This window comes from Strongylocentrotus purpuratus, unplaced genomic scaffold (assembly GCF_000002235.5).
Source record: "Strongylocentrotus purpuratus isolate Spur 01 unplaced genomic scaffold, Spur_5.0 spur5_scaffold_17, whole genome shotgun sequence".
Lineage (NCBI taxonomy): Eukaryota > Metazoa > Echinodermata > Echinoidea > Camarodonta > Strongylocentrotidae > Strongylocentrotus > Strongylocentrotus purpuratus.
This window is the reverse complement of record NW_022145602.1, coordinates 6,689,024-6,703,541: the sequence shown is the minus strand read 5'-3', so window position 1 is coordinate 6,703,541 and position 14,518 is coordinate 6,689,024. Positions and strand designations below refer to the sequence as shown.

Sequence of the window (14,518 nt, the reverse complement as noted above, 5' to 3'; positions counted from 1 at the left end):
CTTTCGCCCTCTATATAGCAAACAATGCCGTTGGTCCCCCATGATCCCCTTTTTCTTATGTTAATTAAAAGCTGATTTGATGAGATATTCACCTGTACGTGACCACGCAGGGAGGTCTAATCCCTTTTGGCCAAACTAGTGCAGATAGGCTTTAAAGGTGCCCAACAGAAATCAGCGAATGGATGCGTTGACAAGGAGTATACATTTCAAGAAATACACATTGTAAAGTCTAACATTTATTTGACTTCATCGACACAACGCAATTTAAACGCGTTATGTTAAGTTGTGGATTATAAGTTCATAATGCATACATTGATCACCCTGATTGGTTTTCAGTATTGTTTTGTTTATCTTCATCATAAAGTTAAAAACTTGAGACATTTTACCAGAATTGTGTTTCTGCCAAGCAAACAATAATTTACTATATACGCTTGTGGCACTGATGCATTTAACATCGTTAGTGTATATTACTCTTTGTGTCCATTTGTCCGTAGGAGTTGTATCTCGCCTAATCTCTTGCCCTCGCAAATGGCGCCCAAGGCCTCGCCCCCGCTCCCAGCGTCTCTCCATGGGCGAAGACGACGCCCTGACGGAAATCCTCCCCCTCCGTCCTCCAAAGTATCCCAAGTCATCCGCTTCCACAGTGATTCGAAAAGAAGCAATCCAGAACGCGGAGGAAGAGGCGAGGTACTTCGGTGGTGGTCGGGGGGAAAAGGTTGTTGACCTGGGAAAGGTCAGGGTTCATGACCTTGACCTTGGAAGGTTAAGGGTTCATGACCTTGAGGCTGCTGTTCTGGAGAAGCCAGGGAATGTGGCGCTTTGGCTCAGTCTGGCAAGGAGCCTGCTACAGGAGGAGTCAAGGTGAGTTGATAGATGCGGAAAACCTAAGACAAAAGACCTGGGCATCGTTTTGCGAAACAGTCATTAAAGGGACTTTGTAACATTGTAAAGATGAGAGAAAATGGTCCTAAGGTAGTGACTTCAATGTCAGATGTACAATTAAAGATAATAATTAAAGAAAGTTTGAGTGAAAACGGACCATTATTAACGATAAAAACTGATCTGATCGATACCTCAATTCTCCCAACTATATTATTACAAGTTAATTACATTTTAGGTGAATGTAAATCGTCACAAAGCAATAAATTGGCTCTACATACCAATCCAGACATTTAAGTGTTGACAGATTTTTTTTAGCGTGTTTTATCTCTTTTTTTCATGGAAAAACGGTTGGGAGAATTTACTGTTAATCACTGTTAGAGGGTGTTGACCAGTGTCGCCTTCTTAGAAAACTGTTGATATCTTTGTGATTTGAGAATTTTTTCAGGGTTTTTTGTGTGTTAGAGGGTTAGTACAGTAGAGGGAAGATAATAAGTAACATTTCATACCAAAATTATGCAATTTTCACCGATGTCCCAGGAAAAGCTTTTATAAATTAAATACACTTGTTTCACTGGGTTGTTGGTGATCTTATACTTAAAATGGTTTCGTAAAATGCTGCCATGTACTTAATAAAGTAAATACCACCTTGTTTGATCGTTAAATTGAGAATCATATTCAGTCATGGCATAGGCTTGAAATTTGTCCCAATCTCAACTGATTTCAGTTCATTTGGAGCTTTTCCTTATTGCTTGATGAAGAAATATCATTGACAATATTAAGAAGTAACAGGCAAGGAAATGACAAGATATCAAAATGATCAAGAAAGTAGAATTGTCTTATGAAAGCATGTGAGAGTTGCTGGCCCCTTCTCTTGTTTCCAGATTTTGCCAAGTTTTCATAGTCGCATTCCTCCTTTCAAATATGACCCACATTGGCCGGAAATGTTTCATAGTAAATTTTGAAGGAACAGCATTAAAGAAACAACAAAAGTTGTTTTTAGTGCCTCAGGATTTCCCCGAGGTGTTGTGGTCTAGTGGATAAGTCGTCGGACAGTGGATCACAGGGTCCGCGGTTCGAGTCCCGCCACGGCACTCATGTCCTTTGGCAAGATATTAATTTGCCATCTCCATCCAGGTGTTAAATGGGTACTGGTACCGGTAGGAAGGAATTCCTTGAATGCTGTGAGCCCTGAAATGGGCTGCCTAGCAGAGCCGGGGTAATATGTGCGCTATATAAATGTCCAATATTATTATTATTATTCGACCCAATATATTTGTTTTCATTTCCAGTGTGGATAGAGCATTGAATGCCTTATCGAGAGGTCTGGAGTTGAACTGCAGCTCAGCCCCTCTCTGGCTCCAGTACCTCACTGTGTACAAGGAGAGAGCTGAGAGGGAAGACTATGTGGAGATGTGCCTCAAGGCGACTGAGTTGGCCCCGTGCTATTCAACATGGTGGATGGTCAGTTGTTTCTCTATTCACTCTATTCTCTTATCATTACAACTGTTTAGCTCTCAATAATAAATATAATAATAGTTTGTTCTTATATAGCGCTTTTCAGGAACGCAGACCCTCTCAAAGCGCTTTACAGATATATATTATTACCCCGGTTAATTGGATTTAGGCCTTTTCCGCACACAATGTATGCACATTCTCCACTCCCTTGGGAGCATTCCAGCCAGGCGTCATTTTTACAAATGATTTGCACCTATAATCAGTCCAGAATGTTACAGGAAGCAAAATCATTGCGATTGGTCTTTAGAGCTACCTCTGAGCCCACAAACATGATTGACTAGATGATGGTAATGGTTATCTTCTTTCAAGAAAGAAGGATGAACAACATAGTGATGAAGATCTCATGGAATTCCTTAAGACATATCCCTCGTGTAACGATACCCATTTTTGATGTTTTAAACAATGTACAAATAAAAATAATGGATATGATTTAATCTACTTTGTCCCTCTTTGCTCTATACCTGTACAGTTATTAGAGGCAGAATATTCAGTACTAACCAAACTAGAAACCTGCAAGAAAATCCTCAACTTCCTGAAGAACTCCAACAGCACCACCACCACCAAGGCGCTCCGCAATGTAGAACAAGCTGAAAGCTGCGTCACAGGAGAAAACAAGGATATTGAATGTGGCAAAAACGCTGAGAGTTCAAGGACTTTGGATGACATAAAGGGATTAACTTCTAGTAGTGCTGTGTCACAAAGTGTGGATAGAACTACCAATGTGAATGTCCATGGAGAAACTGCCATTGTTGCCATGGAGACGGAAGATAACACATCAGCAGCTGATAGGACGTTGGAAAGAGAAGGAAGGGCAAGCGGGGAGGAGAATGGTGATGAGGGAGAGAGGAAGGTGGATGTGGATTTGAGGCGTAGAGCGAGTGCTGGAGAAGAAGACGGAGAGAGATTGGACGATGTGAAAGGTCATGTGGTGAACAGGGAGAAGGTATCCCATCAGGTTTTGGAGATCCTGTTGTACCAGGCTCAGCTTCACATCAGCATCGGGCACAAAGATGATGCCATCAAGGATCTGAAGGTAAAACAATGAAGTTCTTACTTCATAGGCAAAAGAAGAAGAAAGAAGAGTCAAATCTTTGATTTAAAAAAAATATACAGTTAGATGTCATTTGCAGGCTTTGCCAGATTGCAGTGTGTTAAAATGTATAGGCTATGTTGCAGGCAGACACATTGTTCTGTGTTGAACCCATTCTCTTCAAGTTACGTTTAAAAAAATGTTAATGTATTTCTTAAATAATGGCTATATTCTGCTTACCAGGGTATTTCAATCTTATTACTTGCCTGTTATATCTTATAGCTGTGCTGTATGCGTATACGTCTTTTACCATTCTTATTTACGATGAATTTTTGTCCATTACCCTTGCAGAGTGCTCTTAGTATACCTGACCAATCAGAGGACAGGGATGCATTCTGCTCCATCATGATGACCTTTGACCTCTTCCTTGGCTGGCTGAGCCTCATGCATATTCATGCCACTGGTAGTCTTCCATCTAGTCTCTATGACCCAGCTGCTAAACTTCCAAGCAAAATTGTCAAGAAGGTTAGATAAAGCTTAATGTGAAAGAAAGAAAAGTGTCACGTCATTAACACTTTTTTTACCATTGTTGTTTGGTACACGCTGGTTGTAATCTAATAAATTCAATATCAAAAGATGTGCAAGCCTCTAAGCTATAAGTCTTGAAAGTTTATGTTGCAAATAACAAAAACAGAATATGCTCTAACATTTCTATTTTCTATGATTTTAGAAATATTGCTCGTAGTAACCATACTAATGAGTTACTTTGTTCATAAAGACATGGTATTATATTATTATTTATTATTTTGCAAAGTAATGCTGACAAGTCTGATAAAGCAAAGTATTTCTCTCGAGTAATAATAGTAATTACTTCTGCTACGACTACTACTACTACTACTTCTAGTACTACTACTGCTCCTACTACTACTAAAAATGGTTTCTTATGTAGCGTTTTTCCATTAACTAACCAAAGCGCTCACACAATTATTATGTTCGATGCATCTCTGAAGATTTATATTTTATCATTCTTTCCTCTCGATCTGTCTAGGATCTGTTTTCCATTTCGTGGAAGGTCAACGCAAGTGACCTTGACAAGCAGGATGTGGATGACCTCTGGGAGGGGGCAACCAAGGCGTGCTCAGAGGGGAGACCCCCCTCAGAACAACTAGATTCTAACGTGGTGGAGCTGTACAACATTGAGCTCGAAGAGCAACTGGGCAGGTAAGAGTACGGAATGCTTCAGAGCATATCTTCAATAGACCATTTTTGTAATGTAATCACATTTAATGCACAAATATTTGCTATGTGCCTCGTTTCAAATTATTTAATTCACTTGTTATGAATAATTGTATTTCAATAGACAGAACCGCAAACCGCATACATTTTATGTTGCTAGGTAGGAGAAACATTTCATTTCATTTCATTTCGTTTATTTCCATTTCCAACAAAATAAATAAAGTACATGGGATTGCATTGTACATAGTAAAACAATGAACTTAATAATATATTTATAATTGTTCCACAGTGTACAACAGGAATATAAAACAGGTTGGTCATGGAGGGGACTGCTGAAAAGCTGGGCTTGTAGATTATGGTTTGAATTCCATGGTTACATTAAGGTATTATATATTCTATTTAGTTCTTTACTTTTTTTTATACACCAGTGGCGAGTGGGTTGATCAGCTCTGCAAGCTTGACATGGGTCAATGCAGACCGTCCAAGGAAGGGGAGGAGCTGTACTGCCGCTGTATCGAAGCACTCCATAGGAGAGACATGAAACCTGTTGATGTTTTAATGGTAGGTTTAATTCATGCACAGGATGAGCTCAAGACAATGCAGTACTTATTAGAATGTATAGTTAAGAAATAGCTTATAGCTGTATTGTGTCATATGAACGTGAATTTGAACTCCTTTTCTAATGACTGTTTTGTAACTTGATTCTTTCCAAAGTCTGACTCTTTTCATAACTTTGCCAATGTCCTTTGGCAAGACGTTAATCTACATTTGCCACTGACCACCCAGGTGTTAAATGGGTATCCGGTAGGATGCAAACGTTAATGCGGTTAGATGAGCAATTGTGCGCTTGAAAGATGCCTGGCTGGAATGCTCCCCAGGGAATGGAGAAGTGAGCATACGTTGTGTGTGGGCAAGCCTGATTCCGATGACCGGGTAATAATAAATTTGTAAAGCGCTTAGAGACATCATGGATGTTTTAAGCGCCATATAAAAGTGGAATATTGTTAATATTATTACAAAGATAAATCTAACTTAATATATGTGTCAGCATTTCTGAATGTTCCTCACTGCGAAATGCAAGAACAGTTTATCCAAAGTTTGAGCATTACACAACAGAAATCTTATTTCAGTGTTAAATTAATTTCTTTGAAAGTGCAATCCAATTCTCTTTACCGGTATATCTTATTCTTATCACAGCATGTAGAGATGGGTGTGAGCCAGCTGCCCTTCTCCTGTCGCTTGCGCTTCATGGAGGCCCAGCTCCGTCTTCTCTACAGGATCGGTGACCCCAGGTCATCCCTCAGGGAGTGCATCGTCAACTTCTACCAGCTTCCAGTCGACGAGACCTCACCGGATGACTTCCTGCTCCAGCTGTACAGGTAAGTTCTGTTTCTATATCATTTGGAGGTTTATTTGGGATAATTTCATTTATTTATTCATTATTTTGGCAGTGGTTCTTTGTAAGTTTTACATGTTCCTCCCTCCTGCATGCTCATCACAATGTATTTCTAGAACATTTTTCTCCGCTAGGAGTTTTAAACTCTTTTTAAAAATCGTATTAAGTTCAACCATCAGCTACCCTAAGAATTGTTTCCAAATCAGACATTCCCCTTTTGTATTGCAAACAGTGCAAAATAATAATTTAATTATAATGCCAAAACCATTTGAGATATTGAAACATTTTTGTTTTTCTGAGGGCACAAGAGATTGGGGGGTCGGAATTCACCTCTCATTAGTTGTAAGATGACATAAATTAAGCTTAAAGGTGAACACAATGTGTTTGGATGATTATTAGACCTGACAAGCAGTCATCTAATCATCCCACCCCCCCCCCCCCCTCCTCTTGTTCTATCTTGCAGGCATCAACTGAAGTTACCTATGCCCCTGGACTTCAAACCCCCACCCTCATCCCCAGGAGCTCCCACACAGCTCAGAGATGACAGCAAGACATACATGTGGCTCTGTTACATCATGCTGACCCTCAGCATCCTCGGGGAGAATTTGGCATGCGAAGCATTCGAGAGTGCCCTTGTGTTGGTTCAAGGCAGGAAGGATTTGGAGTTGATCTGGATTGAGTGAGTATTTGAAGAAAACTGTTCTTCTGGGGGGCGTTTTACTAAACTTGTGATCGGTGACAAATGACAGTTTTTGTTTAAGCTACTGAAATCCTTGCTTCTGATTGGTTATCAGCAGATTTGTCACTGATTTTTGTCATTTGTCATTGAAAAAAGGCTTTGTGAAACGGGCCCCTGGTCTTCCCAAAATCCTTTGCTCTTGTCACCAGTTATCCACTTTCAGAACTCAACTAAAGACATACCTATTTCAGATTGCTTACAATTAGTCACTGCTTTTTATCTTTCCCAGTTAGAATCATGAACAGACATTTTTGGTAGTTTTTCAGTCTCATCAGCGCCTTTGATTAGGCAACTAGATATTGGCGCTTTATAAATACCTGGATTGGATTGGATGCTGTTTTATTTGTAAGGGAATGATTGAAATGACAGGGGATCATTGAGAGCTTTAAAGCCCCTCTGCACTAGTTTGGTCGAGGAGGGATTAGACCTCCCTGCATGGTCACTGACAGGTGCTTATCTCATCAAATAAACTCTCAATTAACATAAGAAACAGGGGATCATGGGGAACCGATGGTTACCGATTAGGCATTGTTTGCCATATAGAGGGCGCAAGTAGCTATAAGTAGTGCAGTGGGCTTTGAAAGAGGTCTGGTGAACGTAACAAGAGCTCTAATTAAAAAACAAAAACAACAAAAGTAAAATAGCAAATTGTCTTGAAAAAGTGTTATGATAACAATAGTAAATCCAAGAGGAGCTCCTCTGAATGAATTAAGTATTTTTTGCACTATGTCCTTAAATATGTAGAATTCATTTTGGTTATGTTTATGAAAGTACTAGCGTATGATTTGTTCTCGTCTCTACATCCTTCAATCTTTGGATTATTACAACGGAAGGGTTCTAGTACATGTTCGACTTATTATACCTCTCACCTCAACACACAATTACTCAAAACAGCAAATATTAACAAAAAACAATTAAGATTTACCCATGACTGGTGGTGGATTGGATCTCCCCTTCACCTCCCCTCTCTGCTCATGCGCATAACTTAAGGTTCTATTAACAAACCTACCACCATCACTAGGCAATATCTTCATAGATATCGATCATAATTTCCATTAATTTTCATTGCTTTCTGCTCTATTCATCCTCTAGATATATACGCTTCGTCGCTCGCCAGACCAAAACGACATCCCGCGACTCCCTTCCCTCGCTCACAAAGCTCGTTCACAGATGCTTGGTTTCCACGGCAACCCGGTATCCTCGTCCTTTCGACCGATCAGGGGAGATGTGGAATGACTTCTCCTTTCACAATCGAGTGATCGCTGTGTACATTGAGCAGGTGGGGGTTGGAGAGCGGATGGAGGAGTATGAGAAGCTTCAGCTGCAGATGCCGGATAATGTTGATCTTGCTTACAGGTGAGATTGCGGACCTCTGAAGTTTATTCTCATACAAATGTTTGTAAATCATCATACTCCATGATCTATAGTCTCATACGTATCCAGAAATATTTAGATAAGGACATTATGAAAGACATTGTTCATGCATGAATCACTAATAAGTTGGACTATTGTAATGGTCTGCTGTATGGGATCCCTGACTCTCAAATAGTGAGATTGCAAAGGGTTCAAAACACCTGTGATTTGTGGTTGTTCCGAATTCACACGGATTTACTCAGTTTCGTAAACAATATTTCAAACAGATTTGTTAATAATTGATCCAAATCTTAGTTACGAGCCCTATTAATTCGAGAAAGGATTACGGACCTATTTAGCTCTTATCAATGCCTTTTTCTTTTTTCTTCTTCTACACAGAGCTTGCCAGTATGCAGTTGACAATGGTTTCTCACAGCTTGGTCTTCAGATAGCCTATTCCACACTGCACAGATCTCCTGACTGCATCGTCTTCTGGAAAATGTACAGTATTTTTCCATTTCCATTTTATTTCTGTATACTTAATACTGTTGTAGAAGCACTTGAGACCATAGCTATTCAATTTGATATTTCATGGTATTTACACCATTTCCTTGCTTTCACTGTATTCGCTGTATGGAAGTGAGGGGGAGCAGTGGCCCATTTTACACATGCATATTCTAGTCACCACATGTACGCTATCAATGTGTTTAGCAATTAATTGATGGTTTAGATATTGGAAACCACTATTTTGTATGATTGGGGGGGGGGGACACTTAAAAAACTTAAAGACTTCTCTTTTGGCTACGGATTCAACAGAAAATATTAGTCCAACATAATTTCTTAGAAGATTTATTAAATATGTCTTGTAAACTTCTTCAAATTGCCATTTTCAACCACTGTCAGGATACAGATCCTCTCAGGATAAAAAAAGTAGAGGTACACCATTATTTATACAAGTTTTCAACTTGCATCTGTTCGTTTATGCATTTATACACCAAATCAAAAGAATTAAACTTCAAACCGTGAAGGCTATAACTTTCATTTTTATACGGCATACATTCTTGTTATTCTCCTGTAAGTTGTTAGGACAAAGATTTACCCTTTAGTCCGTTAACTCTTCTTGCCAACACATTAATTTTTGTGGATTTGTTGGTCGTCGACAAGTGGTTATTGATAGGCCCCCTCCATTGTTCATTTCAGAGTAATTTCATTGGCCCTTCAAAGTCAGCGCTTGAAAGAGGTGAGGGAAACGTACGAGTGCAATGATACTCATAATAAGTGGAAACAAGTTAAGTGAAAACGATATTGAACATCCATTATTTGTAGCGTGACATTTTAAAAGTCAGCTATGAACGAAAGGTTATCATACATGTTTTGAAAGAGTGTTATATCCCAGATCGTTTGATATCATTTTTGTGTGGTATGTGTTCACGCTTGGATGAACAGGAGGCATTGTTTGCGAGAGTGCAAAGATCGACTTGCGCAAAAGTATCAAAGTGAGAAAATGAATTGAATGTATCAAATGAGATGCATTGCATTTGCTTTTTGCAAAAACAAAGTCACACACACTCAGAGGAGTAACAGCTATCTGAAACCTCAAAATCTAAAGCTTTGAAAATCGGAAGTTGTCGACCTAAAAAAGAGCTAGTACGAGGAGTACGCATATTCACAATGATTTCGCATTAATCAAGGGGTTTTAAAGAGGGTCCTTGCATTAATTAAGCACGGCTCATCGCCTCAGCTTTATAGGTGAGCTGATGGGGTCCACATGTTATTTTGTCAATGCAATTGCGGCAAATTGGACCTATGTTGACCTGTAATTTGGAAGGGTGTGGGAAATGAGGTTTCAATTTGCTTTTGTGTTATACTGAAAGGGAAAATAATGTTATGCCTGTATTTTTGTATTCTATGTTCATTTAGCTTTCCAGTGATTATAAAGTTGTATTTTCATTGAATAGGGTCTTTAAGGACCTAGGGGGTGTTTTACAAATATCTTAAGTTGGACTTAACAATTATGGAAAGCTGTTAGCATCTTTGAAAATATTTTGTAAAGGTTATTTTAAAAAGCATAAAATGTTGATTCAAATCATTCATATTTTCTATGATCAAGGAGATTTCATGTTCTTGATGTGAAATTTATAAAAAGTGTAAAAATACTTGAATTTTGACTTTTGAATATATTTTATTTTAAGGCTACAAATGGCTCTCCATAATTTGTTAAGTCCAACTTAGAGTTAAAAGTTCAACTTAGGATCTTTGAGAAACACCCCCCCCCCAGCTGTGTGATTATATTTCGAGAGAAGCGATCTAGAAATTATTTATGTACATGTTATGTAGTGAGTAGGATTTTTGTGTATAACTGCAACACCAAAATTCCATTAGAATGATAAACAATATTTTATTGTAAATTAAAGAATTACTTCGAATAGAAGCTAATTTAATTAACAACCAACAACTTTAGTCATCGATATGGATTAAATTGAATAGCATGTTAAAAGTATTCTTTTGCATGATACATTTCCAATTATGCATCTATTTTTTTTCTGAAAATGGGTGTGTAAGGGTTTTATTTCAGTATATATTTTGAATTTGTGCTGACACAATTCTCTTTGTTTTTTTTCTCCCCTTTTTCACATCACTATCTCCTCTTTTTCTTTATTCTTTCCATTCACATTTTCACCTAAAATAATCATTTATTTTCCACCTTTTTTACATGATATCCTATCCCATTTGCTATGGTCATACCCCTCACATGCCATCTTTTCCTCTTCATGTTTTGCTTTCTCTCTTCTCTCCTTTCTTTGGTCAAAAAATCTCTTCAAAATTGTCTATTACTTTTTCCCCTCCCCCATTTGGCACTCCTCATGGTTTTCTCCTGCCCTCTACTTTATTTGCAATATTGTATCTCCATTTCTCTTGTTTGTCCAATCTTTAAATATTTCTTTTTGTTGTGAACACAATCCTTTCCTTTGTATTCTATTCTTCTTCTTTTTTCATCTTTTTTCTTTTAATTTTTTCATTTCTTCTGTTTTTTCCTTCATTTCTTGTTTCATGTTCTCCATACATCATTCTTTTCCTTTTGTTATTCATCCATTTTGTTTGCCTATCATTTGTTTGTTCATCGGACCTCCATGCAATGAAGGTACACTCCTTGTACGAGCAAGCAGTACTATACCACCACACAGTTTCCGCTCTATGGAAAGACGTAATATAAACTTCTTCTTTTTTTAATTCCTCTTTTTAAAATTCCTCTTTTTAAAATTCCTTTTCCTTTAATTTCTAACATTGTGAAGATGTTTAGTGGTTCATTCACTCGATTCACAATCCTAGGGTTGAGGGTTCGAATCCCAGCCCGACACTTCTTTTGGGCGTATTTGACACTCCACCCAGGTGTAAATGGGTACTAGAAGAAAAATAACTAAAGTATTCTGTAGCATACTAACTTTAAGCACTGGGTAGTGAATATTAAAAGAAAAATTTATATAATAGAGATCTTGTTATTTTCACATATTTTTTCTTAAAAAAATAACAAAATCAGTATTTGAGAGGGGAGGATGTGATTATGCTCTTGATCATGATTTTCCTCTTCTAATCCTTCACTGAGTTTATTAATTTAGTTTTTCTTAAATTATTATTTTAGTGATAGGGCATAAGAGTTGTTAGTTTCAATTTCATGATTTTTCTTCAGAATTGAGAAGGTCCACTAAATGACCCTAAAATATATATATATATAGGTATCCATTCACTTATTACATACCGGTATACGTCATCAATACAGTTGATGGGCCTAATCAGGAAGACCATACTATTGCGATTTCCAAGACCCTCATTCTTAGGGCTATAATTTCCATTCCCTGCCCCCTTCTCTAACACGAGCAGTACATTGCCTTCGTGATCGCTCACGACGTCGACGACGAGACGAAGCTCCGGGATCTTCTTCAGCGATGTCAGGAGATTGGGTTCCAGCAGTCCGATGTCCTGCCTGGAGCGCCCATAACGTGACACCACAGGTAAATGAAATGCACAGGCACAGGGATATCATGTAAGTACTTGTTCTACATTGTATTGTCCGCAGGCTGTATTGCAGCATCTGTTGCAGGCATGAGAAGCTCCCACGTTTCAGTGGTTTCCTGTTTATTTTAGGCCAAAATATGTCCTCTCTGAGTTCAATGTGAATCCGGTTTAAAATCTAGGTGGTAGAGGTGGTGCAGGGTGATGTATTTCGTACGTAAATTGAGATCGTCTCTCAAAAGACACATTTCATAAACACGCTGTTTAACAGATAAAATTACATTGAAAATTCCTTGGAAATGCTAGTTTTTAATTACCTAAATTGCTAACATTTTCTTTGATCATATTTTTAAAGGTATTTAAAATTTCCAGTTTTTTTCAACAAACTCTGTTCTCATGCCTGCTCTTGAGAGCCAGAAGGATGTACAAAATAATATGAGCCAACGCCCTTTTGGCAGTCGGTATGATGGTATTTTATCACGCCGCAATTGTGCCTTCATTTATGCAAGGAAATTATGAAATAAATTGACACAATACATCGATGTTACCGCCTTCTTGCTGGCAGTCCATGAAGTATAGAGTTCCCAAAGGTTTTGTGAGAATATAAATTTGTACTTTTCTTTCTTTTGACAGAAAAATGAATGCGAATATGCTTGTGAAAAACTGGAAATTGAAGTAATTTTACATAATTTCATTTTGGCACACATTCATAAGTCTATAGATGTAAATGAATGTGTTACTAACTCAAAAATGGATATTATCAAAACAATTTGTTAACCATTTCAATTATGTTTCCCCATGGGTCCCCAGCACCTGACGGCCAAGTACTACTCTTGAGGATCTTCATTTGCACGGACAACTGCTGCAGAAATCGCTGTTCCTGCCCGTCACGGCTCGGTCTGCCGACGCTCGTTTGTGATTGGACGCAAGGAAGGCGATAGTCGACCAATCACCAGCCTGGAACAGTGGGTAGTGTAAGTATGAGTGTTGCACAAACCATCCCTTGACAAAGCATCTTGCTCATTTACTTCTATGAACCTGAAAAGTACTTCTCAATCCTTTCTTCAAGCCAGAAGGAAATTTCTGTGTTTCTTTTTCATTGAAACATTTGTTACGATATTGTTTGTAAATTGTTGGTTAAACTATTTAATTCTACCATGTGCTTCAAAGCTTTAGAAAAAATGTATGTTCTCGATAAAAGTTATTATGATCATATAAAATATATTCATAGAGAAATGATTGCCCCAAGTTTGAGACAAACAAGCAGTTTAGAAATTCATTACGAAATGTAACTCCCACCCCTTTCATGACTCGAAATGATACTTTTGCAAATGAACAAGATGCAATAATTTATGTTTTTCTTTTGGCGTTTTCCTTTTTCACCTAGATTCCATGTTTCCTTTAATCTCATTTCTTTTCATATCCCTTCTCTTCTCCCTTCCTTTCCTATTTAGTTCTCTTGTCCTTAGTATGGCTGTATCAGACTGTGTAGTGTCTGTATACAATGTTTTGCTTGTACCCTCGTCGGTTTTGCTTTTGTTCGACTCTATAATTTCACTTTATGTTTCCCAGTCTGATATTGTACATTTTCTGTGGACATTCCTGTGCTACCTTTGATATTAAACATAATAACATTGTTCTTTTCAATGTAAGACAATATATACGGTTAGAGTCAGGTACTCAGCTGTGCAAATCAGAATGCTATGCAAATGTTTGCTGAGAGCATAAAGGGCCTTAACTCGCATCAAATACAATTAAGCTCACGCCCTTATGTTTCTCAACAGATCAAATAGTTTCATTTTAGTAGACGTGCTCTTGTGGAAGTTAATATATGTTTCTTGTAATGTACCTCAAAACCAGAACTTTGGCATTCTGAAACTTCACAAATTGTGGAAGTTAATATATATTTCTTGTAATATACCTCAAAACCAGAACTTTAGCATTCTGAAACTTCACAAATTGTTTTTGTTAATGATGGCCATTTTCGCACAAAGATACATTCATGAATTGCAAACAGCCATCATTGATATTTGATCATTTCATCTGTTTGGAGCCAAAGGGTTGTTAACTCTGTTTAAAATTATATGATTCAATGACCTTCTGGCTCCAAACGAATGGCATGAAACTACAAATTCTGTAAACTTTCATCATCGGGAAGTTTTCCGGTTTTACAGGTTTCACTTAAAACCAAGGGGCCGGCCACTATCTATTTCTAATTCATGCAAATATAGCTCTTGCTAGGTTAAACCAACTTAGCAATATTTTGTTGGTAAAATATGCACATTTTAAAGATGTATTTCAATAATTGCTAACTGTGCATCTCCGAAATTCATTTGATAATGCTGTTGATTTCAAC

At 37.9% G+C, this 14,518-nt stretch overlaps 1 protein-coding gene across 4 annotated transcripts in view; it reads left to right on the top strand.

Annotated features, from left to right (window-relative positions):
* LOC100893615 (zinc finger C3H1 domain-containing protein) overlaps positions 1 to 14,047 on the top strand; it is a 33,431-nt gene extending 19,384 nt beyond the window's left edge. For 2 of the 4 annotated variants that reach the window (XM_030988578.1, XM_030988581.1), the window contains exons 16-29: positions 495 to 861; positions 2,172 to 2,343; positions 2,867 to 3,430; positions 3,779 to 3,952; positions 4,476 to 4,648; positions 5,092 to 5,224; positions 5,861 to 6,042; positions 6,523 to 6,738; positions 7,891 to 8,154; positions 8,551 to 8,652; positions 9,352 to 9,391; positions 11,294 to 11,356; positions 12,031 to 12,161; positions 12,973 to 14,047. In XM_030988578.1, the coding sequence (XP_030844438.1) occupies positions 495 to 861; positions 2,172 to 2,343; positions 2,867 to 3,430; positions 3,779 to 3,952; positions 4,476 to 4,648; positions 5,092 to 5,224; positions 5,861 to 6,042; positions 6,523 to 6,738; positions 7,891 to 8,154; positions 8,551 to 8,652; positions 9,352 to 9,391; positions 11,294 to 11,356; positions 12,031 to 12,153 (2,573 nt within the window). In that variant the 3' untranslated portion in view covers positions 12,154 to 12,161; positions 12,973 to 14,047. Of the gene's footprint in view, positions 1 to 494; positions 862 to 2,171; positions 2,344 to 2,866; positions 3,431 to 3,778; positions 3,953 to 4,475; positions 4,649 to 5,091; positions 5,225 to 5,860; positions 6,043 to 6,522; positions 6,739 to 7,890; positions 8,155 to 8,550; positions 8,653 to 9,351; positions 9,392 to 11,293; positions 11,357 to 12,030; positions 12,194 to 12,972 lie in introns of all 4 variants that reach the window. The other 2 variants (XM_030988579.1, XM_030988580.1) reach the window with 2 other exon arrangements.
* Positions 14,048 to 14,518: the final 471 nt, after the last annotated feature.